The 27,332-nt window shown below is 37.5% G+C and overlaps 1 protein-coding gene across 2 annotated transcripts in view; it reads left to right on the top strand.

Annotated features, from left to right (window-relative positions):
• Positions 1-26,412, top strand: part of LOC112056534 (R3H domain-containing protein 2-like) — a 59,423-nt gene extending 33,011 nt beyond the window's left edge. Inside the window, exons 11-31 of one of the 2 annotated variants that reach the window (XM_052886816.1) lie at positions 631-730; positions 1,138-1,261; positions 1,946-2,041; positions 2,253-2,382; positions 2,701-2,805; positions 3,662-3,762; positions 4,932-5,033; positions 6,392-6,455; positions 7,293-7,381; positions 7,787-8,200; positions 9,476-9,581; positions 10,512-10,594; positions 11,416-11,521; positions 11,937-12,015; positions 12,885-12,981; positions 14,601-14,744; positions 15,599-15,906; positions 16,468-16,550; positions 17,076-17,251; positions 17,770-17,818; positions 18,265-26,412. In XM_052886816.1, coding sequence (XP_052742776.1) covers positions 631-730; positions 1,138-1,261; positions 1,946-2,041; positions 2,253-2,382; positions 2,701-2,805; positions 3,662-3,762; positions 4,932-5,033; positions 6,392-6,455; positions 7,293-7,381; positions 7,787-8,200; positions 9,476-9,581; positions 10,512-10,594; positions 11,416-11,521; positions 11,937-12,015; positions 12,885-12,981; positions 14,601-14,744; positions 15,599-15,906; positions 16,468-16,550; positions 17,076-17,251; positions 17,770-17,818; positions 18,265-18,317 — 2,609 coding nt within the window. In that variant the 3' untranslated portion in view covers positions 18,318-26,412. Of the gene's footprint in view, positions 1-630; positions 731-1,137; positions 1,262-1,945; positions 2,042-2,252; positions 2,383-2,700; positions 2,806-3,643; positions 3,763-4,931; positions 5,034-6,391; positions 6,456-7,292; positions 7,382-7,786; positions 8,201-9,475; positions 9,582-10,511; positions 10,595-11,415; positions 11,522-11,936; positions 12,016-12,884; positions 12,982-14,600; positions 14,745-15,598; positions 15,907-16,467; positions 16,551-17,075; positions 17,252-17,769; positions 17,819-18,264 lie in introns of both variants that reach the window. The other variant, XM_052886815.1, reaches the window with a different exon arrangement.
• Positions 26,413-27,332: the final 920 nt, after the last annotated feature.

Here is a 27,332-nt window from a genome sequence, read left to right as displayed (position 1 = left end):
TTGTGCACCCTCTGCATAATGCGCTCCCGGTGATGACGTCATACGGGCGCATGCTGGTGCACCGCTGCGCCGCGCTGTTCCAGCTCGCGCACCACCCGGACCACTCCAACAAGAACTCCGTGCTCGTGTCCAAGAGCGGTACGTAGCTGTCTGTGCACCCTCTGCATAATGCGCTCCCGGTGATGACGTCATACGGACGCATGCTGGTGCACCGCTGCGCCGCGCTGTTCCAGCTCGCGCACCACCCGGACCACTCCAACAAGAACTCCGTGCTCGTGTCCAAGAGCGGTACGTAGCTGTCTGTGCACCCTCTGCATAATGCGCTCCCGGTGATGACGTTATACGTGCGCATGCTGGTGCACCGCTGCGCCACTGCAACAAGAACTCCGTACTCGTGTCCGAAAGCGGCACGTAGATGTGTCTGTGCACCCTCTGCATGTTGCGCTCCTGGTGATGACGTCATACGGCCGCATGCTGATGCATCACTATGATTTTGTTTCTATTTAACCCTTCACCTAAAGGGTTGGGACTAAAAATACCTGGTATATAATGGGTTTATGCCCTTTGTACAACAATCTCCTATTATTCTTTTCACTACTAAAGTTAGTGTTATTGTAATACCATCCGCAGGCACAAGCGGCGGCCGCATCCCGTGCACCAGCTTCCACGAGTGGTGCACCTACAACTTCCCGCGGTCCCCGCCGCGGAGGCACGAAGACACGCACACCAAGTACGTACACTCTCACGCAATCACACTTCACACTAATATTATAAAGGCGAAAGTTTGTGTGTAAGTATGTTTGTTCCTCATTTACGCTGCGGCTACTAAAGCGATTTGGCTGAAATTTGGAATGGATATAGATTTGACATTCCAAATTTCAGCCAAATCGCTTCAGTAGCCGCAGCGTAAAAGAGGAACAAACATACTTACACACAAACTTCCGCCTTTATAATATTAGTAGGTATGTACAGCTGGACCAATTTGGCTGAATTCGGTGGAGTGGTAGCTTAGAACCAGGAGACAGACATAGGATACTTAGGGTGGGGGTAGGATAACAATAGGGTAGGGATAGTGTAGGGTAGGGTAGAGTCGCGGGTATCCGCTAGTTTTTTACATAGATTGTTTGTGTATTGTAGGTCAATACTGAAGCGGTGTGAAGGCGGCACAGGTTCCGTACCGACCGTGTCAGGTGGCCGCAGCAAATCTCTGGAGCAGCGCGAGCGGGAGTACGAAAGAGTGAGACGCAGGATATTCAGTACGGTGAGTGCGAGCGAGATACATATGTGAAAAAATGGCAAATTATAATAGATAGATTTTTTGCATATAGGCAGTTTAGATGCCTAGAAACTTTAATCACATTTTTATTTATGAAAATAATCTTGTAATTGTAATATTTTTATAAAACAAAATTGTATTTTTATCACGTCACCGCAAACGCCAATCATAAACTGGGACGTCATTCGCTACAAGGCATCGGTTTGTGATTAGCGCTTGCGGTGACGTATCTCTATGAATTACGTCACTTGCTAATGTGTTGTGTTTCGGCATCAAAAAATTTACGTAGATATTTATTCATTTATATTAAATTTTTTACTGGTTATAATTGACGGGACAAAATAAAATATAGCTTATAATATTTCTATAATTCAGTTTAAACACTGTTTACAAAAGAGGCTAGTAGCCTATTATGAAAACAATTTTAAGGACTATTTATATTATGTTCCTCGAAAATTGTGGCTTCGCAAATTGGGGAAAAATACAAAAAAAAAATTTAAAATAAGTAAAAGTACATTTTCTTGTGGTGTTTGAAGTTCACCAGTGATGTATAAATTCTTCTTCCATTCATTCTTAGATTAACTCCTGATGATTATGATTCATAATCATGATGATGATGATGATTATGATGTTGATGATTGATAATAAACGAATTATTTTGTATGTCAGGATAACTGTACGCAAGACGAGTCTCAGTGGCCGTGGCTGGCGGCCGGACCGGTGAAGCTGCTCACTCCAGACAACGGAAGGAATAAACTGTTAAAAGTATGCCACGCACCGATGATTCATTTTACTTATTTTTTTGTTGAATAATAAACCTTCACTTTCTCTTAGTAAGTGTAAAAATCCAATCCAAAGACATTTTTCCGCAAGAAATTTCTGATACAAAACATCCTAATTCCAACTAAATTATAATTGATTTAAATAAAATATTATAAATTTGATTTGTTAATGGAAGTCTTGTTGGCTGACAAAGGTGCAGTCGCTGGAGTCGCGCGGGGGTACGGAGGGCGCGGGGGTGGCGCGCGGGCCGGTGTCCAAGAGCCACAGCTTCGGCGGGTACACCGCCGAGCCGCAGCCGCAGCAGAGGATGCTCAGCAAGCAAGGTAACGTTACTGAAGGTGCAGTCGCTGGAGTCGCGCGGGGGTGCGGAGGGCGCGGGGGCGGCTCGCGGCCCGGTGTCCAAGAGCCACAGCTTCGGCGGGTACACCGCCGAGCCGCAGCCGCAGCAGAGGATGCTCAGCAAGCAAGGTAACATTACTGAAGGTGCAGTCGCTGGAGTCGCGCGGGGGTGCGGAGGGCGCGGGGGTGGTGTCCAAGAGCCTACTAGGACACAAGTACAATATTATATTCGCTTTTAGCGTAATACATATTTGTGTATTATATTGTCCTTGAGTTTTTTTTTAATATTTGATTTTTGCCAGGTGACCAAGCGTTGAGCAGTTGGCGACTGTCGCCCTCCAGCTCTGGATACAAGACCCTCAGCCTGCGCAGCACGGACTCCGTAACTCCCTCGCCCTCGCCCACAGGTCAGCCATCATCGGTTAAAAATTGACTCACAAGTTGACTAAGAATGATTAGTGCGTAGCCCCATTAGTGTGTTGCGTTACGTTACGCATCGTTTTCCGTATTATATTTTAAATTAGCCGTCGGATTCTGTTTTTCACAAATACCATAGGAATTATCAATTCTCCTGCATAAAAAGTAACCTATGTTCTAATCTAAGAATCCCGTTTATCACTGCACCAAAATGACATTAAATCGGTTCAGCGGTTAAGTTGTAAAAAGGTTACTGTCGTATTTATAATATTAGTACAGAATATGGATGACATGCCACATATAGTCTACGATAAGATTAGAAACGACCTTCACCATCTATTTTAATGGATAAAAAGTGTCTGATAATATTACATGTTACATGTTAATGTTGCCTAAAAATTTCCTGGTCAAACTATTATTAACCTTTATTTACTATCATTACTGCTAGTTTGGCCAGGAGTTTTTGATAAAACACTTTTCATCCAATAAACAGATGGGTGAAGGTAGTTTCTAATTCGGATCTTCTTCTAATACTCGTTGTTTCGTCTCAGGCGACGTTTCAATGGATGATGGACAGTGCTCATTTGTTTTGTTTGCATTTTTGAGGCTGACTAGGTGCGTCATACTTTTGCACTGCGACGTCGTGCGTCAACGCAACGCAGGTGTGGCATACAATGCGTTGATTCGTTGCGACCACGCAACGCAACTCGCTACTGAAGCATCGCCTTTATAGAATGCTACTGGCTTCGATCATAGCCAGTTCGTTTGTTATTTGCAAGTTTCATTGTTTTTTTTATTTTCTCTAACCTCAACACATGTATTGTATAGGTCGTATGTGTGACCCAGGTGGCACGAGCCCGGAGCCGGGCATCGAAGCGACGACCCTCGTGTGGGCGGTCACCAACATGTCCGCCGTGCCGCCGGGCGCGCTCGTCATACATCCGCAGGTATGTTAATCAATATTATCAGCCTTTTGTAACATGTACAAAAAATGTGTAAAAAAAACCTGAAACATCACTAGTACTATGGTTAATTTAATAAAATCTTCAATTTAAGTATTGATGAAAATAGAACCAAATGTTACTTACCTACGAAACTAATAAGAAATGTCCGCTCATTGAGTTATGATTTACTCGTAGTCATAAAATTAAAATGATAACTTTTATTTTTCTTTCATATTACATAACTAGCTGACGCCGCGCGGTTTCACCCGCGTGGTTCCCGTCCCCGTAGGAATCCGGGGATAATATATAGCCTTCCTCGATAAATGGGCTATCTAACACTGAAAGAATTTTGCAAATCGGACCAGTAGTTCCTGAGATTAGCGCGTTCAATCAAACAAACAAACTTTTCAACTTTATTATCTACTATATAAAATTCTCGTGTCGCGGTGTTCGACATTGAACACCTCCGCAACGGCTCGACCGATTTTGATGAAATTTTTTGTGCATATTTAGTAGGTCTGAGAATCGGCCAACATCTATTTTTCAAACCCCTAAATGTTAAGGGTAGTCCACCCCTAAATTTTTTTTTTTATTTTTTAGGCAAAATTTTTTGTTTTTATTTTTTTATGACACAGCATACAAAAATACATACAACCCTAAATTTTCACCCCTCTACGATCAACCCTTATATTTTATTTGTTAATTAAAAACTATACATACAAATGATTTGTAACTAAAACGTAGTCAATTTGAGCTTTATTGTTATTGTATAAAGTTCATATTAATAATAATTAGAAAACGGGGTAGGGGTAGGGTAGGGGTAGGGTAGGGTAGGGGTAGGGTTGGGGTAGGGTAGGGTAGGAGTAGGGTAGAGGTAGGGTAGGGGTAGGGTAGGGGTAGGGTAGGGTAGGGGTAGGGTAGGGGTAGGTTAGGGGTAGGGTAGGGTAGGGGTAGGGTAGCGGTAGTTGAAAGTTTACATCGAGTTTCACGCGGACGAAGTCGCGGGCATCCTCTAGTATTAGTATAGATATTGGACGGTTGAGTTAAGTTCCATATAACAGTATACAAATAAGAAAAGGTTAAAAAATTACAAAATTAGTTTTTAAAAAAATTGACTACTAAAATTTAAATTTAATACTAGAATAAAACAAAATAATGCATTTATTTTTCAGACATGTCGACCGCTAACCAACCCGGACGGCAGCGTGTACCACTTCGACCCGAACAACCCGCCCCTGTTGTACAACACAACCTATGTACCTAATGACGAAAAGGTAGTTTTGGATCACAATTTAAAAAAAAAAAAAAAGAATATTCGCCATATTTTTTATAATATGACCAATATTCCCATTCCCCTCCAACTAGTCGGGAAAGACTGTGCTAGGAGTGGGTACGACAATAAACCAACGGGGTGAGGATTGAACCACCAACACTCGGTGATGAATCCAACCCCTCTTACCGTTGAGCTATTGAGGCTTTTTATTGTATTAAATTGTATTTACATTTCAAATAAATTAAATTGCCTTGACTTGTAACAGAAGCGCTGGTTAATTTTCTGAGCATAGGATCTAGTAGCGGAGCAGTTTTTGCAGTTACTGGAGCGCGGCAAATAAACATAAAGGAGTATACCTTGCACGTTGTTTAGTACCTCCACCAAGAATGAGCCCTTAATATTGGTGGGTACGTTTGGGGGAAAAAAAGAAAACTGATATCTCCACCAAGAATGAGCCCTTAATATTGGTGGGTACGTTTAGGGCAATCAATAAAAAAACTAGTGCCTCCACCAAGAATGAGCTCTTAATAGTGGTGGGTACGTTTGTGGCAACCAAAAAAAAACTAGTACCTCCACCAAGAATGAGCCCTTAGTATAGTTTTTTTTTTTTTGGTTGCTCCAAACGTACCCACACGTTTGGAGCAACCAAAAAAAAAAAAAACTAGTACCTCCATCAAGAATGAGCCCTTAGTATTGGTTGCTATGTTTGGGGCAACCAAAAAAAAACTAGTACCTCCACCAAGAATGAACCCTTAATATTGATGGGTACATTTAGGGCAACCAAAAAAAAAACTAACTTCAGAAATAATCAACCAGCACGTCAGATTAAAATAACCTGGGTTGATAGCTAAAAGATGTGCATTTCGAAAATCTGACTATTTGAGCGTAACATAATGGAATGGGAAGGTTCCAAAGTTAAAAAAAAACCCTTATATTTCTGTAATCAAGCCACGAGTGTGGTACATTTTATACATAATGTCCTGATTAGTAGTAGACCAAAGTAATAAAAATTGTCTTTAAAGTCTGTAGTTTGTTATCCCCACCATTGAAAGCAAAAAAGTACATACCCTTTATTTATCAGCGCGGAAATACAGCCAGTATTCTTGTTATAAATGTTGACATGATTTTTTTAGTTATTAGGATAAGGTAGCTTAAGTTACCATTGTTTTTTTCTCAATAAATCTATCTTTTAAAAATAATTTACACATCTCTTTATATTTTGTTACATTAAAAATAAGTTCTCGTAAATGAGTTTTTATTAACAACGATTTATTTATGATGAATAATGTTATTAATATCTACTCAATTTACTGTTTACATATCTACTTAAGTCTATTGAAATATATTTTTTCGTTTCAGGCCGATTTAAACAACGAAGCGCGGAGGGGGAAGTTGGAAAAACAAAACTCCTTCATAGACAACGGTGAGATCTGGGATATTTAAAATTTTTGGGATACCATGTTATTTAATTTTTTGTTAGCCCTTTACTGTGATCACACTTGTTGTTAAGCGATAATGCAGACTAAGACTGAAGTGGTTTCGACGCGACATCGTACCGGAACGCCAAATTGCATGGCGGTACGTCTTTTCCGTTAGTATGGTAACTAGCCACTGCTTATGCCTACCTCCGGACATTTTGTATAGAAGTACCTTTTTCAGTGTCAAAATCAGCGCCTAATTGAAATGGTCACGTAGCATTATGCTGAGCTGAAGCCATTTTCTGGGTTATGCCACACATCGCAGGGTATTGTCCTGGATGACCTGGTGTACTGGATATATTGTGATGTGTGACCTAATAGGCTTCGTGCCTCTTTTGTAAACAGTGTTTAAACTGAATTATGGAAGTATTTTATGCTATATTTTATTTTGTCCCGTCAATAAGAATCAGTAAAAAATTTAATATAAATGAATATATCTACGTAAATTTTTTGCCGCCGAAACACAACACATTAGCAAGTGACGTCATACATAGAGATAACACGTTACCGCAAGCGCCAATCACTAACCGATGTCTTGTAGCGAATGACGTCACAGTTTGTGATTGGCGTTTGCGGTGACGTGATAAAAATACAATTTTGTTTTATAAAAAATTACAATTACAAAATTATTTTCACAAATAAAAATGTGATTAGAGTTTCTAGGCATCTAAACTGCCTATATGCAAAAAAATGTTGTATACAGTAGGTGAGTAGCCAGCCTATTTCGAAATAAAAGCATTTTTCTTTCTTTCTTTCTTTTATTGTGCGAAATTTTGTTTAAGAATGCGAGTGTCAGCCGACGGAGGAGTGTCGCATCAAGTGTTGCTGCGAGTGTCGGAGACGGGAGTGCTGCCAGAAGACCATAGACAAGGTCAGGCGTTGCTTTCTTTGCTTCTGCCGCAGAGGTTGTAAAGAGTACCTATGGTTGAAGATGAGATGTAAAATAGAGTACTTGACTCATATCAAAATTAATATAAACAATATTAATTTCGTGTAGTATATGGGATAAAGATCAGAAATATAAAATCAATTATATCAATTAATAAAAGTTAAGGATTTCTTACAAAACTCAATTTAATAAATAAGTATTTAACCAATTTTTCCAAACCTGTCGTCCATTTTGTGACGTCACGATGTTACTTAATGTCACTAAAGAACGTCAAACCTCAAATTATTAACCAATAATTTTGTTGAAACTTCTTTTGGTTATGGTTTAGTGCAAGCAATGTATGGAGAGTAGGCCATTTTATTTAATTACTTTATTATTATTTTACAGGGCTCACCGCAAAAACCAAAATCAACATCAAACCCATCGACCCCGGTGAAAACCCACAACGAAGTACAAATACCTACCACGCCGGAACCGAAACCCGATACGCCACAAAACCAAACCACAGAACAGATAACTGAACCGCAAACCACTCAACTGATCGAAACGAATCACCAAAACCAACAACCAATAGAAAACCAGAACGATTATGACGCACCAAATTCAACCAATGAATCTCCTTCGAATCTAAGGCCGTTGGAACCGGCCAATCAGGGGCCAGTATATGAACAGAGGGTCTACGATTCCAACAATCAGAGGGCTTTCGAAAATAGATACGAAGTTCCGAATCAGACGGTAGTCGTGAAAATGCCTGAAGAAGCATTTCAAGAAAACTACGTGCAGGGATATAGAAATGAAGACGTAAGAAATTTACATGTATTTACTTATTTTTAACCGACTTCAAAAAGGAGGAGGTTCTCAATTCGGTCGGTTTTTTTTTTATGTATGTACACCGATTACTCAAAGACGCCTGGACCGATTTCAAAAATTCTTTTTTTGTTTGCAACGGTATAGTCCCCATTTGGTTCCATTGCCATCATGTCAAGATCTGATGATGGAATCCTGGAGAAATTGAGGAGAACTTTCGAAAATTATATGGGTGTCTAGTGTGTTCGTAAACTTTTCCATTTAGTACTTTTAAGCACTACAATTTCATGAAGGTTTGGAATCGATCTGATGATGGAGCCATAAAACAGACGAGGGAACTCCTCGACGATTTACAGCAGTTACCTTGTGTTTGGGCTTGATTAATTTGTATTAATGAGAACTTTCCACATAGATTTCTGACAGGACCACATGAAACAACACTGTCTGCAAAGTCTAAATCTATAAGATATTCTCACATGGCTTGAATTAATACATCACCGGCTTAGCACCGCCTTCATACTGATCAGCAGGTAGAACATATTATGATGTTATTTTTCGCTTTTTAGTTTAGTGGGTACGTTTTCAGGTTTTGAAGTCGGTTGTATTTTTTTTATTAAAATTTTTATTATTATTTGCTGACATCAAAAAGGTGGTAGGAATGTAAATTATGATATCTGTGCGTGTATATCTGTGATTATCAGTAATTAAATTATATATGTCTTTGTAATTTGTTGAGGCAGCAGCTTTTACTTGAACAAATAATTTAATAGGAATTATGACAAGGTTTAAATTAATTATTTTTTATGAGATATTCAGGTAAATAAGGTCAATATTAACTAAATTATACATGAAAAAAGATTGTCTGGATATTTATGAAATAAATAACATTATAAAATTTCTAAATCTATTCAAAATCTTCTAACGTATATAGATGAAAATTCATACATTTTTGGATTCCTTACAATCAATGTGACATTTTTAATTTTTTTTTTCGTGCCATTTAGTATGTTTAGTATGGAACGTTTTTAGCGTTTTACCGATCTGTGTCAGCGCCGCAAAATTGACCCTTTAAATCTATAGTTCCGAAAGTAATGATCGCAATTTATTATATACTTCTAATTTATTTACAATTTAAAAACTTTCATCATCCCTGTTATTAAAAACAGCTGTTACATTTCGTCGAGGACTACGAAATTTGCACTACAATTTTGTTTGTTTGTACAAATAAAAGGAGGAGGTTTCTCAATTTGACTGTATATATTTTTTTAGATAATATCTCCACAATCGATGATCTACCCGCAACCGGACTTAGCGGAGATGCAAAACATGATCCAGGCGAAGGTTACACCGATACCTGTGCCCGATCCAAATATGAGTAAGTTACATTACCAAGTGTTTAAGTATACTCTTGGTAAGTTACATTACCAAGCGTTTAAGTATACTCTTGGTAAGTTACATTACCAGGTGTATGCTGTTGGTAAGTTACATTACCAGGTGTTTAAGTATGCTGTTGGTAAGTTACATTACCAGGTGTTTAAGTATGCTGTTGGTAAGTTACATTACCAGGTGTTTAAGTATGCTGTTGGTAAGTTACATTACCAGGTGTTTAAGTATGCTGTTGGTAAGTTACATTACCAGGTGTTTAAGTATGCTGTTGGTAAGTTACATTACCAGGTGTTTAAGTATGCTGTTGGTAAGTTACATTACCAAGTGTTTAAGTATGCTGTTGGTAAGTTACATTACCAGATGTTTAAGTATACTCTTGTTAAGTTACATTACCAATTGTTTCCATTTAAGGTTTCTGATTGTATACGTCACATCTGTGACCTTTGTTTTTTGTTTGATACATCTAAGATTTATCTTATACTAGCGGACGCCCGCGACTTCGTCCGCGTGGAATTTAGTTTTTCACAAATCCCTCGGGAACCATGGATTTTTCCGGGATAAAAAGTAGCCTATGTGTTAATCCAGGCTATAATATATCTTAATACCAAATTTCAGCTAATTCGGTTCAGTAGTCGAGGCGTGAACGAGTAACAAACATTCATATCATCACAATCATCAGTTTTCGCAAATCTCGGGAAACCATAGATTTTTTCGGGATAAAAAGTAGCTTATGTGTATATCCAGAGTAAAATATGTTTCCATTCCAAATTTCAGCCAAATCGCTTCAGTAGTAGCGGCGTTAAAGAGTAACAAACATCCAAACATATATATCCAAACAAACATCCATACAAACTTTCGCGTTTATAATATTAGTAGGATTTGTTTATGTGTATTTACCTTAACATTTTTATTATTTCAGGGCCAATGTCGCTGACGAACGTGGTGTACCCGACGTCTATACCGCCCCCCAACGTCTACCCGTACGTCAACCCCTGCAGAATGGTGAGTGTTAAACCGCCCCCTACCACACACAAAACTTTTAAATAAGACCAAAGGAGATGTCCGAAATTGGGCCCACTTTTGAAAAAAAAATCAGATTGATGCAGAAATTAAAAATGTACTAAAAATATTTTATATTTTACTAGATTATTCCATTAGAAACTTAGCCGAAATAATATTCGCCAATAGGGAAAATAAGCTGATTTCATTATTTTTACACCGATCCAGCTTTGCAAATGTTATTTCACTGATTGTCATTGATTGTCAGTTGTCTTTGCAAACGCGTGGTGTCAATGTCAATCAATGAATGAGATGTCATTGTCAAATATTGTTATTGTCATTCGGTTTTCGTAGTGCGTAACTGAAAGTGTATCTTTGTATTCTTTTCGTTCTGTTTATCAAACTGACAGTTTTCCTAGGAATTTGACATTATATATCGACAATTACTTTTAAAAACTGTAATTTGTCACTTAGATAATAGATAATGCTATGAATTTTATTTCAAAGGGATCTGAATTTTTGCCCATTGATTAGTGTCAATAAATCCACAGTCAAGAGGACAAAACAAGGACTCTATACAAAAACGTTTTAAATTAAAAATCAACTAAAGATTTTTACTTATAGTCACAACAAAGAATGACCAAGAATGAGTCTTTACAAGCAGCGTGGTGAAGTCGGTGATGCCTATGAAAAAAATACGTCCCACATCTCCTTGACCTGAATTTTGTATTTGGAACGGCTACGAAACCGTCGTGTTCCGTGCGCTCTATCTGCATATTCATCTTTAATCTGTGCGTATAGTAAAACTAAACTATGTCTGTCAGGGACAATCTCTTCAACCTGCGCCGATATACCAGCCCATGATGCAGCAGCCGGAAGAGCAGAAGCAAGTCGCATCGTCGCCGCATAACGACAACACCTTCAGAATTGGTGAGATGTTTTTTTTTTTCTTTACAAGTTAACCCTTGACTACAATCTCACCTGATGGTAAGTGATGATGCAATCTTTGATGGAAGCGGAGTAACTTGTTACGAGGAGGAAGAAAATCCACACCCCTTTCGGTTTCTACACGACATGGTAACGGAACCCAGGACCTCTGTCTTGTGAATCCACCGCACACACCACTGCGCCACGGAGGAGTCCGATGCAGCCTTTGTCTTCTCTGAACATCGTACATTAAGATATGCAATGCAATATTTTAGGTATCAGCGGACCGTAGTGACGCAGCGGCGGGGCATAATCCTGCGCTTATACATAAATTATAATTACATATAAATAAAATTTAATTGTCTGTTTGTGATTCCTTTTTACCAAATTTTATCAAATGTTTTTTTTTAAATTTCAGACCCAAGCTACCCCTATGCGGCAGATTTCAGCGCCGCGTGCGGTGCATGCGACTCTGTTACTATACCACAGCCGCGAGGGTAGGTCGACACCGTTTGCGTTATTGTTAGATCTTTTACTTAAAGATAACTTTTCTTAAATACGGACGCAGTTATTTCATATAAAACACATACACACGCACGCACACACACGCGTACACAAACACTACTCATCATCATCATAATTATCAACCCGTATTCGGCTCACTGCTTAGCTCGAGTCTCCTCTCAGAATGAGAGGAGTTAGGCCAATAGTCCACCACGCTGACTCAATGCCAGATGCCAATGGGAAAATTCTCTGGTATGCAGGTTGCCTCACGATGTTTTCCTTCACCGTTTGACACTGTGTGGTGAATGAGCGGGGCACCCAATAATACGAGTTTTCCACCTAGTGCAGGGGGCCCTTGCTACTTGTTTGTAAGACTTAGTTTTACTTTAGTTTAGTGTAATAAAGATTTTTTTTCAGAAAGATGGTTTTAGTCTTAAGCTTTTAAATGCTTTTTATGCTTATACATTATCAGGACCTTCTATAGGACATGCCTCACTCGAGGTTACTCCTCTGTCAAAAAAATCTATACTAATATTATAAATGCGAAAGTAAGTCTGTCTGTCTGTTACCTTTTCACGGCTAAACGTCTGAACCGATCAAGATAAATTTTGCTATAATGGTAAATGGGACCTTAGAGCAACATATAGGGTACTTTTTGACCCTTAAATAAAAATAGAAGGGTTGAAAGTTTGTAAAATTTATTTTGAGTGCAGGATTTTTAGAACAGAATATAAAATTTAAATTATTTGTTAGCTCAATACATAAATAACTACAGAATAATGGATGCGTTCGATACTCATGATACAGATCTGTGGACAGCAGCATTAAGGCAGCTTTTTCAACTATTATGATTGATTTTCAGTTACAATGTACCATACGGGCAAGTGGAGGTCCAGCCGGGCATGCAACCCTACGCCGTACCCAATGTGCTGATACAGCCACAAATGCAGCATTATCAGGTGAGCTGGCTATTACAGAGGTGCTAAACCTTTTTACACATATTCTACTGATGCACTTAAATCAATCATAAATAAGTGATTGTAGCCGTTGCAACATTACTGGCTGTTTATTACAGAGTTGCCAAACATTTTGTCGATAATTTTTTTTCAAGTAAAACTTCTTTACACACTCTTGAAAAGTATAATCAGCGTGCTGCCCTCTACAGGCATAGTGAAATAGTGTACTGTAGGAAATAGTAGTCTGAGATGGATATGACGGTGGTGCGACTTGTTTCCGTAAAGAGTTAGAGAGGAGTACTTATCGGTTGGCGGGAACGACTTGCGGTATAAGGCTCAGACCAATTATTGATAGGACCTGCCTCGCTAGACGTTACTTTTCTGTCAAAGTATATGATCAACTATCTAATGCGATTATAAAAACTGTGTTTATAGAATCGATGTTTCATAGTTGTAATCGTGTTCGTCGGTTAAAGAGCTCCGTAAAAATACCTTTTTGTGTGTGAATGGTGTAAAAAACGGGCAAAAACTTCTAGTGTAGTTTAAGATATGTCACCAAATCTAAGCTCGTTTTCTTCAGAAAATGACAGACAATATTGTTCGTGATTGTGAGTGCGATACAGGTCCTTCTATAATTGGTCTGAGGGTATAAGGCGTTCGTCGTGTGGTCGGCTTCAGTATACTCGTGGCGTTCGAGCCGTCCACATTTTTTGTTGTGTAATTCTTTATGGGTTACTTGGGATAGGCGAGGAGAGTGACTTGATTAGAAAAGGGGAGTGTTGGTTAACTGTCAAGGGCGTCCTTAACCCTACACACAGCGTTCACAAGTGCGTGACTTCACTCAAGGTCATTCTCTCCAATCCTAGGGTCTTATTTTGGTTACAGTTTGATTTGTTAATTAAGTTGTCCTGAAAAATATTGTGAATTGTAAGGTTTTTGTTTGACATTGGTTTCTTATTTTTGTTATCAACTTCTGAGTCTGCTAAAAGTACCTTATTTTAAGCTACCAATAGATGGTGTTCTACAGACCTTTGAAACATTCCCTTTTTGTACACATAAAGAAACTGTTGCGATGTAGTTTTGCCTGAGGCTCATTGATGGAGCCTTTTTTAAAAAAAAAAATGTTCACTTCAGTTGTGTGGTCTACACACTCTTATTTTAAAATTATATATTCGCTGTACATGATATACTAAATATTCTATCTATCCAATTCTATATTCTATCAGAACATAATGTCTTAAAATAGAATTGATTGTTCTAAATCAGTGGTACCAAACCATTTCAATAGTGATTCATGTATTTAATAAAAATTCTAGTAACCAGTTTCTTGCGCTCACAGCTATCATTCGTTAAATCACACTAATCACACTAACATTATAAAGGCGAAAGTTTGTGTGTAAGTGTGTAAGTATGTTTGTTCCTCTTTTACGCTGCGGCTTCTGAAGCGATTTGGCTGAAATTTGGAATGGAAATGGATTTTACTCTGGATTAACACATAGGCTACTTTTTATCCCGAAAAAATCCATGGTTCCCGAGGGATTTGTGAAAAACTAAATTCCACGCGGACGAAGTCGCGGGCGTCCGCTAGTAATTTATAAATGATTTAAAAAAAACGTTTGCAGTACCAGGAACAGGTGCCCATCCAATGGCAGAGCGTCCAGCCGCCCGGCATCAGCTCGCCCGCGGCGCCCAAAGTCATGCTGCATGATGTGTACCCCGTGGTGTACCCCAACGTGTACCAGCCTTACAACATCGTGTACCCTCAGGTAACATTGACACTCGAACTCAGACCAATTATAGAAGGACCTGTAACGCGCATATAGTCACGAACAAAATTGTCTGTCATTTTCTGAAGAAAACAAGCTTAGATTTGGTAAATATCTTACCCTAAACTAGAAGCTTTTGCCCGTTTTTTATACCATTCAATTACACAAGAAGGTATTTTTACGGAGCTCTTTAACCGACGAACTCGATTACAACTATTTAACATCGATTATATAGAGACAGTTTTTATAATCGCATTAGATCGTTGATCATATACTTTGACAGAAAAGTAACGTCTAGCGAGCCAGGTCCTATACAATAATTGGTCTGAGCACTCGAATGCCTGTGTAAAGGCATAGCACTAAGTTTTTTTTTTCTTTTTTTTTTCTTTACAAGTTAGCCCTTGACTACAATCTCACCTGATGGTAAATGATGATGTAGTCTTAGATGGAAGCGGGCTAACTTGTCAGGAGGAGGATGAAAATCCACACCCCTTTCGGTTTCTACCACGGCATCTTTCCGGAACGCTAAATCGCTTGGCGATACGTCTTTGCAACTTTTGGGGTGGTAACTAGCCACGGCTGAAGCCTCCCATCTGCCAGACCTGTACCAATTAAGAAAACCTCAATCGGCCCAGCCGCTGATTGAACCCAGGACCTCCACTTGTCTTGTAATACCACTGCGCCACGGAGGCCGTAAAATTAGGGCCGCATTAGGTGTTACATGCGACCAAACGACCTATTTCGTGCAGAGAAATACGTCAAATGTCAACCAATAACAACACAACCGAAAATATTGCTATCTCTTTCGTTGCGTTAAGCCTAGTCTGTTTATAATTCTAACGTATCTTTTGCAGGTTCTACCACAAGCGTACCCAATAGTCCAGCAAATGTACCCAATAGTGGAGAAGCAACACGAGATGAGAAGGAACAGTTTCCACCGCCCAAAGCGAGACCCTGCGCGCGCGACCCCCCAGACCCCCTCCGATGACGACACCAAGAAAGATGAGCGACAGAGCGATATAGCGATGAAGATACAACAGATCAAAGACCAGATGTCGCAGATGAATACGAAGGAGAGAGGGAGGAATGAGTGGAGAAGGAGGAATAGCGGGAGTGGGATTTTGGGGAGTTATCCTGTCAATTTCAATGGAAGAGTTGTAGGGTAAGTTCTTTATGGTTCATCATTAACAACCCATATTCGGCTCACTGTTGAGAACGAATCTCCTCTCAGAATTAAGGGTTAGGCTTTAGTCCACCACGTTGGCCAAATGCGGATTGGCAAACTGAAGATGGTCCAAAATTGTATAGGGCCCAGGGTCAGTCATTGTACCCTAGCAGAAATAAAAGAAGATATTTTTTTTAACTATTTTTGATTATACAAATCTTCGATTTTATATTCATTATCTCCCAAGAAATGCAAAATTATTATGGGTAATTATGGCGGTCAAATGACGTTTTCAATGCAGTAATCGATTTGAAGTTTGCTGTCAATTGTCATGTCATAGTTGCTCTATGGGCGCCATCTTGACATAAATCAAATACTTGTGTTTTTATTTTATTTATTTCTTTTTATTTAGTTAAATTTATTCACTTTAATGAATTTTAATAAAATCCTTGTATTTTTTATATTTTATTGATACGGGATACATGAGTGGACCTGAAATGGACCATCTCCTTTTTTTATAAAAAAAAAAGAAATGACTGTAACATGTGTTCGTTGCAGGCCGCACGAGGAGGTGGCGATGAGTCCGGCCGCGCGCGCCATCGTGCACTCTATACGCAGCATCAACCCCAAGGGGAACTATTGTAAGTGACACTCTAAGCTTCTTCTACTAAACAAATAAAAATACTATTTAATTACTTATAAAGAATTATTTAATAAATTGTAAAGAAAAAAAAACATTAGTTTTATAAATAGTTATTATACTACATTGGTAATTTAATTATTAATCATTTAATCAGATCTTTAAAATCTTTATTATTGTTACGTTTGTAATGATGAATAAGACCACAGATGCTTTGATGCTTTATGAAATGACAGTAGACAATAGACAAGACAATTAGACAGACAAGTAATATAACATTGACATTGACAAGTACACAAACAATACAGATCATAAATATTATGTATGTAACAATTATTATAGTAGCTACAGCAAAAATTTTAAAAATCCGAAAAAAATATAAGTCTGTCACCCTAGGGATTTTTTCAAAGTCATTTAAATTAGTGTTGTAATTGAGTTCTCCATTTGCGTTTTATGCATTTATTACGGGACACCCTGTATATAGAATGGTGTTAATTACTAAAATCAACGTCTAATGTCGTTTCAGACCAACACGAGGGGCGGCGGTTCGAGCCGCGCGGCGAGCGGCACGAGTTCCGGCGCGTGCGACCGTTCGCGCCGCACGCGCACGCGCACGCACCGCGCGACGACGACGAGCGCCGCGAGCGCCGCCCGCACCCGCACCCGCAGACGCTCTACCGCCCGCCGTACATCTTCAGACAGGTACACGAACCACTGGGTGTAAACGTCGCTTCACACCAACACTGCGGACTGCGAAATGTTCGCTATCAGCTGGTGTTCCAAATCGGTAGGATGCCCTACGCGGAACTATCCTGTCATCGCTATACTGCGCAGGGGCAGTGGTTGCGCCGTAAGTGGCTGCTCCTGTAGATTCGGCCACTTGGAGGAGCTCATGAGACGACCGTTATACCCATGAAAAGCAAAAAAGGCAGGTCATCTCTTCCCAGATAAACATCCGGGTGGGGGTACGGGCATGCCTACTTGCCCAGGCAAGGCGCGAGAATCTTGTCATTTCCCCGGTCATGTTCTTCCTGCCACTTTCGGGGCTGAGGCCTTTCGGCCTAAGAGTATAAAAGGATGTAAATCTATGTACCTTATGCGGACTGCAATTACTCGCTATCTTACGCTGGGACAGTCATATACGGTATCATGTACGGTACGACATTAATTACCCCATGAGAAAAGCTTAATCGAAGTTAATTAGTTATTTTTGTCAACAGATGTCGCCTGGCGCGTGGTGCAGACGGTCCCCCGGCCCCGTGCCCCCCGGTGAGACTATCAAAAACGTTTTTCGTTGATGAAAATATTTTAAATGCAACTACAAATAACTTTTGGTTTAACATGGGAAATAATTTGATACCCATTTCCAATATGGGTATCAAATTCCCTTATTCATCCTCTAATCGACTATTGTACTAATGAATAGAAGAGCCATGATAGTCCTGTGGATACGACCTCTACCTTCATCTCTGAGGGCGTAGGTTACAATCCGATCCGGGGTTGCACCTCCAACTTTTCCAGTTATATTAATTTTAAGAAATTAACCTCGTGAGGAAACCTGCATACTTTAGAATTTTCTTATTTTGTCTACGTGTGTGAAGTCTGCCAATCCGCATTGTGGGGGACTATTGTCCTAACCCCCTCTCATAGAGGAGACTCGTGCTCAACAGTGAGCCGAAAATGGGTTGATAATGATTGTATGTGTTTGTTTCCAGCGTTCAACCAGCCCCGCCGGCCGTACCCCGACGCGCGCAACATGCGGCGCTGAGTGCCCCCTAGTGATACACTTTACAGACATATCCCAACACCTAGCGATTGTTTCTGTTGGAAAATATATCCCATATAACATCACGGTAATTGCAGTAGTAGGCCGCTTTTGTAAACAGTTTTTAAACTGAATTATGGAAATATTATAAGCTATATTTTATTTTGTCCCGTCAATAATAAATAACCAGTAAAAAATTTAATATTAATTAAAAAATATCTACGTAAAATTTTTGCCGCTGAAACACAACACATTAGCAAGTGACATCATTCATAGAGGTAACAGCGTGATTGGCGTTTGCAGTGATGTGATATATCACGACACCGCAAGCGCCAATCACAAACCGATGTCTTGTAGCGAATGACGTTACAGTTTGTGATTGGCGTTTGCGGTGACGTGATAAAAATACAATTTTGTTTTATAAAAATATTACAATTACAAGATTATTTTCACAAATAAAAATGTGATTAGAGTTTCTAGGCATCTAAACTGTCTCTATGCAAAAAATCTTCTAAGTTTTGTACAGCAGGCGAGTAGCCTATTGCACTGAGATAGCTGATTTATTTCATATATTTACTAAATAGACGGCCTCCGTGGCGCAGTGGTAAGCGCGGTGGATTTCAAGACGGAGGTCCCGGGTTCCAATCCCGGCTGGGCCGATTGAGGTTTTCTTAATTGGTCTAGGTGGCTGGTGGGAGGCTTCGCTACTACTGGTTAGTGACTACGCTAACTGTAAAGACGTACCGCCAAGCGATTTAGCGTTCCGGTACTGTCGAGTAGAAACCAAAAATTTTTCACCGTACTCCTAACAAGTTAGTCCAGTTCATCGCTTATCATAATTTTTTACTAAAAAATGTAAAATAATTATTTTATAATTAAAATAGAGCTATTTAGCTCCGCTAAAATCTCAAACCTCAATAAGGTAGCATTGTTGCTACAATTTATCACGGAAAATAACAAAATAAATAAATTATTTATTGATTTTAATTTAATAATTAAAGTAGCAATTTAAAAAGAAAAATGGTTTTGCCAACAATGTTTTTCAAAATACCTTCAGTTTTTCGTACCATTATATAGTAAAGATGCTATCATCAAGATTGAAGTAAATGATAATATGGGAAATATTTTCTAACAAAAATAATCTTGTTTTTTTTTATTAACCATAATGAATCGGGACATGCCATACACACATGAAAGCGCACAATCCGAAAAAACGAACTTTAATAAACTGCGCTAAACTATTTGGTGATGTTTAGGTTGTTTAAAAATTAACCCTGTAATGTTGGGTTAAATTGCAAAAATACTAGGAGGGGATGTTAAATTTGCAGTTACTAAAGCGTCACGTGGACCGATTGCATTTGGTAGATTAAATGATTGGTTATTTAATTTTTTCGCTTTTAGCGGTGGAAAAAGAAACTACAGACTTTAAAAGCAATTTTTGTTTACTGAAATTGTCAGAAAATTTTAGCAATTATTGAGATTATTTCCTTCAAAATAAGTAAAAAAATAAGTCGAGAACTAAAATATAAGGGTTTTATTTTGTAACTTTGTACCCACCAATGTTAAGGGCTCATACTTGGTGGAGATACTCAACAACGTGCAAGGTATAGTCCCTTATGTTTATCTCGCCTACTATACTGTTATTTGAGCTTGTGCCACCAGGCAATATTAATTTATATAATAAAAAAAATTATTTATTACCTAATTCTACCAATTTGCTTAGCGCAGTTTTATTAAAAAAAATACCATTAAAATAACAGTGACTAAAAATAATGCTTAAAACCAAAATAAAGGTTTGAACTGACGGACCGTTTTGAAAGCGTGCGTTTGCTGTCTACTACTATATCAAATATTAAATCCGATTCTATATAGCGAGCAACAAAAATATTTTATTCCAAGTTTGTAATTAAATACATACTTTTTAAATGAAAGTTATGGTTATATTAAAAGCCTAAATAATTAAATATTTTTATTAGCTGATGCTTGGTACTTCGAAAACACGATTAAAATAAAAATATTATGAGAAATAGAAACCGACTCATAATTTGTAATTTGTAACAGTTCGTTTCATGTAGGATGGTACGGGTGACAGTTCGTTTCACTCTTAAAACTTTGCCGCGATTCACAATAATATTACGTTATGAATAACACACTAAAGATTATATTATAAACGTCATACAGGCGACTGTCACCGTACCCATGCTATCTGAAAAACACTTTCGTATAGTAACTTCAATATTACCGCCGCGTTTAGAACGCTCCGTCTGATCAAAGCCTTAACTGAAACGAGTTTAGATGCAGCACATAGATCTCATGTTGGAAGCAAACTAGTCATTTTATATAATTAAACTTTTAAGTTGAACTCTTTCTCGTTTAGTTTTACATACAAGACAGTTTCAAAGTTTTGATGCATACCCAGATAAATTGCACTACTGGATAGCTACATACATGATGATAAAATGTATAATTAAATAAATTATACATTATTATTTACGATATGCTGCTAAAGTATTGCTCGTCGTGTGTTTACAAAGCAAGCATAGGATTCTTAAGATTGAACCAATGGCGAAGAAAGTGATACAATCTTGAGAGTAGAAAATGCAACGGGACAATTTATTGTAATAGTTACTTGAAAATAACAAGGTTTATCGCACTACGGCAAGGAAAATTAAAAGAAAGTGCTATCAATCAACCTCAACGGTTGTTGAAAAAAATAATATTACAAATATTATTTGTTGTTGTAGACAACAATATAACAATAATTGTTTTAAAATCGTATACACAAAACTTAGAAACCGCCTTTAAGTATACACATACTTACAAATATACATATTATAATATAATACATAATAATTTTAGGAACATTTTAAGATTTGTTTTTTTAGGTTATTATAGTTATTTATCTCCATTAAATAATACCTACCACGATTTGTGTAACGAAAATACATTATTTATGTGTGTTCCAAATTTTAATTAGAAATAACTAATTGTAATATTCGTTCAGCGTTCAAAACAAGGACATTTTGTGGCTAAGTTAGTGTTGAAAGTCAAAATTACTTGTGACACTAGGCCAATGCATTGGGCTAAGCAATGAGGGCCTGTAGCCACGTAGATGCTCTTTCTACATTCGCGAACGCTTCGAAAATTACAAAATGTATGGATACATTTGTTAGCGACAATTCACGCGATCTAGTTGTCGATCGGATCTGTCATTTTTAGTTATCGAAGCGTTAGCATTTGTCGAAAGAGAAACGATGTATGAAATGGCTACAAGCGACAAGCGTTGACGCCTAACACTAAAAGCATACATTATCATAATTATGGCCAATTCGATGTAATATCAATTTACTGGCCCAACATGTATAACATGCGAGTAATAAATAGCTCTTCGCTATCAAGTAAATATTTTTTTTACGAGTAGGTATATGTGTATCTATATTATTTTTCTGTTAAATATTCCATTATTGAATCCTCGAATAAATAAAAATTAAAGTTTCACTATAAAAAAAAATAAAAGACGTAGAAAAATCCCATTTACGCCAATATCTTCAAAACCAACAATATTTTATTAACCTACAAAATTTCACATTCTTAAGCATCATATCGACTTTTTAATTTTTTATTCTCTATATAAATGCCATTTATCTGTGAAACCTTAATTCTTTCAAGAAAATGTGATTTAAAATAACTTAAACTAAACTAAATAGTTTAGCAATACAAATAACTAATTAACAGTTGTGATGTAGTGATTGTTTTAAATTTCTGATGGTGTATATCTGAATTCTGTTTCTATTAATTATTAACTTTACGAAAATTCATTCTATTTTTCATAAATATTTTCTATTCGTTCCAACCAACCAGATTATTGTTAAATAACGGATTATAATAATCTGATCTGTTTGATGGATCAACTCGGTGTTTCGTTATCAAGATTTCTGTATCGATATCCTTTAACGTTGTTTTTATAGCTCGTTTTCAAATTCGTCTCTATTTCTCTCTGTCTAACACTATACTGTAGACAGAGTGACAACTTTTTTCTTTTTTACATGATAACGTCGTATAACTTAATGAAAACACACGAAAAAGTGTCCCGTTCCACCATTCGCTTAAGTTAATGGGTTGGTTTTCCTGTTTATATTAAGAGTAAGTTATATTTTTGTCGATAGATAGCGCCAGCGAGGTTATTGCGTATGGAATACTTTAACATCTCATATTTGTATATAACGCCATCTAGCGGGACTATTAGAGTTTACAAAACAGCACCAAAAAAACGTGGAACAGTTTAGTTTAGTAATATGATACTAGATGGCGCAAACATTAAATTGTTTGCAATGGTGGGCAACTATTTTTTTGACGTTAAGACGGCCTCCGTGGCGCAGCGGTACGCGCAGTGTATTTACAAGACGGAGGTCCTGGGTTTGATCCCCAGTTGGGCCGATTGAGGTTTTCTACAACCCACCGGCATCACACTACCATCTATCTATCCTGTGTTAGACAGAGATAGATGGAGACAAATTGGAGAATGTTGAGCTACAAAAAGATAGTTACAGTATACCGCCTCTGTTGTATTTCCCCTCTCATAGATATAAACTCCCCGCTTTCACTCATTTATTCCAAAAAGTAGCCACAGTGTAGCAGAAGCGAATAAAATTAACTAGATTTTATTAAATAATTAATTAATTAATTAATCATAAGGTATTTATTATAGTTCATAGAGAAAACTTGCAAGTTGCAGACGCTTTATTAAAATTAATTTAATTAAGATTGTCGTCAGCTTTTCTATGTGGTTATTTTTTTTTAATTATCTATCGTTGTTCACAGAGATCAGTGAGTTGCAACATATATTTTGTTGTTATTAATTTCTTGTTAAAGAAATATAAAGACAATGTTTACTTTAATTCCTTTAAATTGTTCTCATACGATCTTACTTTAATAGTTATTGGTTGATATTGCGGCGAATATCAATCTTTACAACAATACACGCCAAACTTTCGAGTCCGCTCTGAACATGAGGCGTATGGCTGCTCAGTGTACAAACAACAAACGTTTCTGACACCTGTCAATGTGATCTTTTTAATTAATTGTTTATTATTTTAGAGCAAAACTAATACGTTTATTGTAAGTTGGCTTAATTATTCATTTTTTATTTTATTACTCGTTATTATGGTTAATAAAAGATATTTCAATATCTCACTGACATTGACATTGTCGCAATCTCTGAGCGGCTGGACTTTAGTGGGGCTATAACTACACACTTCAATATGTTTCACCGTCAGTGATGACTACAAGTTTGGCGCTAAACAGTACTCAATAAAAATGTACAATGCTATACATTTTAGTAAAAGTACAATAAAATTATTTAGTTGTCCCTCGGCTACACTGATTTCAAAATGTAATGATTGATTTAATTGGATTCTAAAGATTTGTTGTGTACTCGTACAATAGTCTATTTCTACCTAGACCCTAGTAATATGACCGTTGTAAACAAACGATAAATCTATAAAGTATGATGATATGCTCACGAATGAATTGCTTTTTTTTTCTTCTGCCACGGCGGCCAATCTTTTGCTGAGATTAACCATTGTTCTTGTTTTTTTTTTTACAAATTACCTCTTTATATTAACGATTCTCGTTTGAAATTATTGTTTTTGCAGTACAATTTTGTACATATTATTTTACGACAATAGATTATACTGTAAATAAAAATAACTGGTGTCATATATTAATAATAAAGAAAATTTATTTAAAGTGATTATTCAATATAGAAAAAATACTCTGGTATTTGGCAACCTAAAATAATTTAATAACCAATTACAACAATACGGAAATAACGCCAATTTTAATCAACAAAAAAAGAATGGCGTAGTTTGTATGTAAGCTTGCTTAAACACCGTGCAAGTACTTAGTCACATACAAGAAACCCGTTAACAATATTAAAAATGACCTCAAGCTAATTCACACGCTAGCGAAAAAAATTTTTTTTTGCAGTTTTAACTATACTAAATCCTATATATTTCTTTGTACATGTACAGTATCTCTTTTCTGTAAGGCTACATGTCATTATTTCCTAGTGCAGTTATTTTCGACAAAATTTTTGTTGATTTCTAAGACAACCTTTTTATTTTCAAACTTTAAAAATATAATTTAGCGATAAGGTTGCAAAATGCCGGCGTAATTTTTCTATGGCCATTTGATAAAATGGATATTTCTTAAAAGAGTTAGGTTTACGAATTACATAAAGTGGTCTACAATTTTAGTTAACAAAGGTTGTATATCAATAAACTTGTTCATGCTAAAGTAGTCTCTATGACATTCAAAATAAGGTTAAAGTCGATTAAGGAGTAGGCGCTTAGGCGCCGCTCGAAGCTCGTGTGCAAGTGACCGTGACGTAAGCGGCGGCGCCGAAGCGTCGCGTCAGAAATCAAGAACAGTCTGCACAGTTTTAACTGTACTGTTAAAATTGACGGACACTACACACGGAAATTTTAACGGAACAGTAAGAGCTGATTTAAAAAAAGACAAAACCTTGTCGGACACTTTTCAGGATACTGAAACTCTTACCGTTGAGCTATTGAGACTAATTTGAAGATTGTAGACCACTTTAACATTGTTGTGATTAGAAAAACTCAGTGCATATATGTCTCGGTGTTAGATGTTACATCGAATCTAGCTAACTTTGCGTGTACAATGTAACCTTGAGTGTCGACAGAATAATTATAAATTTAAAGTATAACTATGTACATTTTATAAATATGTAGTATGTGCTTCGATGTCAATATGAAGGATCATTTCGTAGTTAAGTTAGTTCGTATATAACTACGAAATGACTAGTCATGTTTAGTTTATTTCAAGTATGCTTAATTAATTATACTATCCGCAATGACTACCACCGGTTCGGAATCTCAACAGACGTATTTTTTTTCTTAAAAAAAAAAAAGATTTTTGATCTGTGATCGATTTTAATTATTTTATCTAAAGTCGCGCTTGAGTTGAGTTGATTCTCACTTGAAGTTTATGACGATATATGTAATTATTGGAATTTATTATATTACAGCAACGCTTTCGCTGGTAGGATGTCAACTATACTCCGCGCCACGAAAAAAGTCCCTTAGACCGTCTTAATAGCGCTAATTATCATTAGGTACATAATGGCGTCTTAATGGTCTTATCATAAACTAGCTGACACCGCGAAGTTTCACCCGCGTGGTTCCCGTTCCCGTAGGAATACGGGGATAATATATAGTATATAGCCATCCTCGATAAATGGGCTATCTAACACTGAAAGAATTAATCGGACCAGTACTTCCTGAGGTTAACAATCAATCAAACAAACAAAATCTTCAGCTTTTAAATATTAGTATAGATTGTGTAAGGCGCTGTCAATTTTTGTTTTTTTGTCAGGTTTTAGCCGCGGGACTTCTTTCGTGGCGCGGAGTCTAGCGACGCCCGAAACTTACAACTTTGACTTTCTAAAAATTGCTAAAGCAAGCCTATTTTAATAAAACTTTTTCAAAAACTCGTTGACCCGAAAGTTACTTACATTGAAACAAAGTTACCTCGATTTACAACCGGCACCAATAAGTTATCTGTGAGTGAACTGTCGAAAAGTTTCTAAAACAACAGAATATGTTACGGCATAACATTGTTGCTAAGCAGCTTAGCTATAACTCGTGCGAATTAACTTGACACCTGGCTACACACCAAATTAACATTACAAACATCATTCGAGCCGGGTGTCAAGTTATTCCGCACGAGCTATACATATTACAGATAGGTTATAGGACGGCCGTTAGGTGGTTACCGCTGTTTTTTTTTTATTTGCTCTGCGCGCTGGCCTACTTCTTGGAACTGTTAACTGTCGCTGTCATTCTGACAGCTGACAGCTGTCAAAGGCAATGTCCCGTATGCCTAGTTCGGACTACTTTAGTATTTTGGTCGAGTACGAACAATTTTTGGATTTACCGCCCAAAAATCGTTCGTACTCTACTAAAATACTAAAGTTGTCCGAACTAGGCCGTAGAGTGTATTTATATGGAGATTTTATTGTAACATGTAGAGTATATAATTGTTAATATTAAAGATTTTAGCATATATACAATGTAGTTTTAATTTGTGCCTACAATTTATTTATTTATCTATATCTATCGATATCTATATCTATTCTATATTCTATACTTATAATAAAACTGGCCGAATTCTATACATTTATTCGCAATTTGAGATTTTACTTTTTTTTTTAATTCTTTACAAGTTAGCCCTTGACTACAATCTCACCTGGTGGTAAGTGATGATGCAGTCTAAGATGGAAGCGGGCTAACTTGTTAGGAGGAGGATGAAAATCCTCACCCCCTTTTGGTTTATTTAAGGCATCGTACCGGAACGCTAAATCGCTTGGCGGTACGTCTTTGCCGGTAGGGTGGTAACTAGCCACGGCCGAAGCCTCCCACCAGCCAGACCTGGACAAATTAAGAAAATCTCAATCTGCCCAGCCGGGGATCGAACCCAGGACCTCCGTCTTGTAAAGCGTCACTTATACCATTTGTAACACCAAACGTTACCGTGGCATACTTATAATACGAATTCTGTACATTGAAGATATTTTAAAAAATTTAGTTTTATATAATCAATACTGAAGCTAAAACTATTTTTTTTTTAATTTTTTGTCTTGTTGTAATTTGGTTGGAGGAGGATGAAAATCCACACCCGTTTTGGTTTCTACACATTTCTTTACAAGAGTGAAGAGGCGTATGTCTAACAGTGGACGTCCATCGGCTGATAATGATGACAGTCATCATCATCAATATCAACCCATATTCGAATCACTGCTGAGCTCGAGTCTCCTCACAGAATGGGAGGGGTTAGGCCAATAGTCCACCACGCTGGCCCAATGCGGCTTGGCAGATTTTACACACTTCTTCACACACGCGCAGAGAATTAAGAAAATTCTCCGGTATGCAGGTATCTCACAACTGAAAAGTTGGTGCATTCGAACCTACACCCTCCGGAAGCGGAGGAATA

The sequence above is a fragment of the Bicyclus anynana genome, chromosome 18 (genome assembly GCF_947172395.1).
Source record: "Bicyclus anynana chromosome 18, ilBicAnyn1.1, whole genome shotgun sequence".
In the NCBI taxonomy this organism is placed as follows: Eukaryota; Metazoa; Arthropoda; class Insecta; order Lepidoptera; family Nymphalidae; genus Bicyclus; species Bicyclus anynana.
This window is presented reverse-complemented; position numbering and strand designations above follow the sequence as displayed.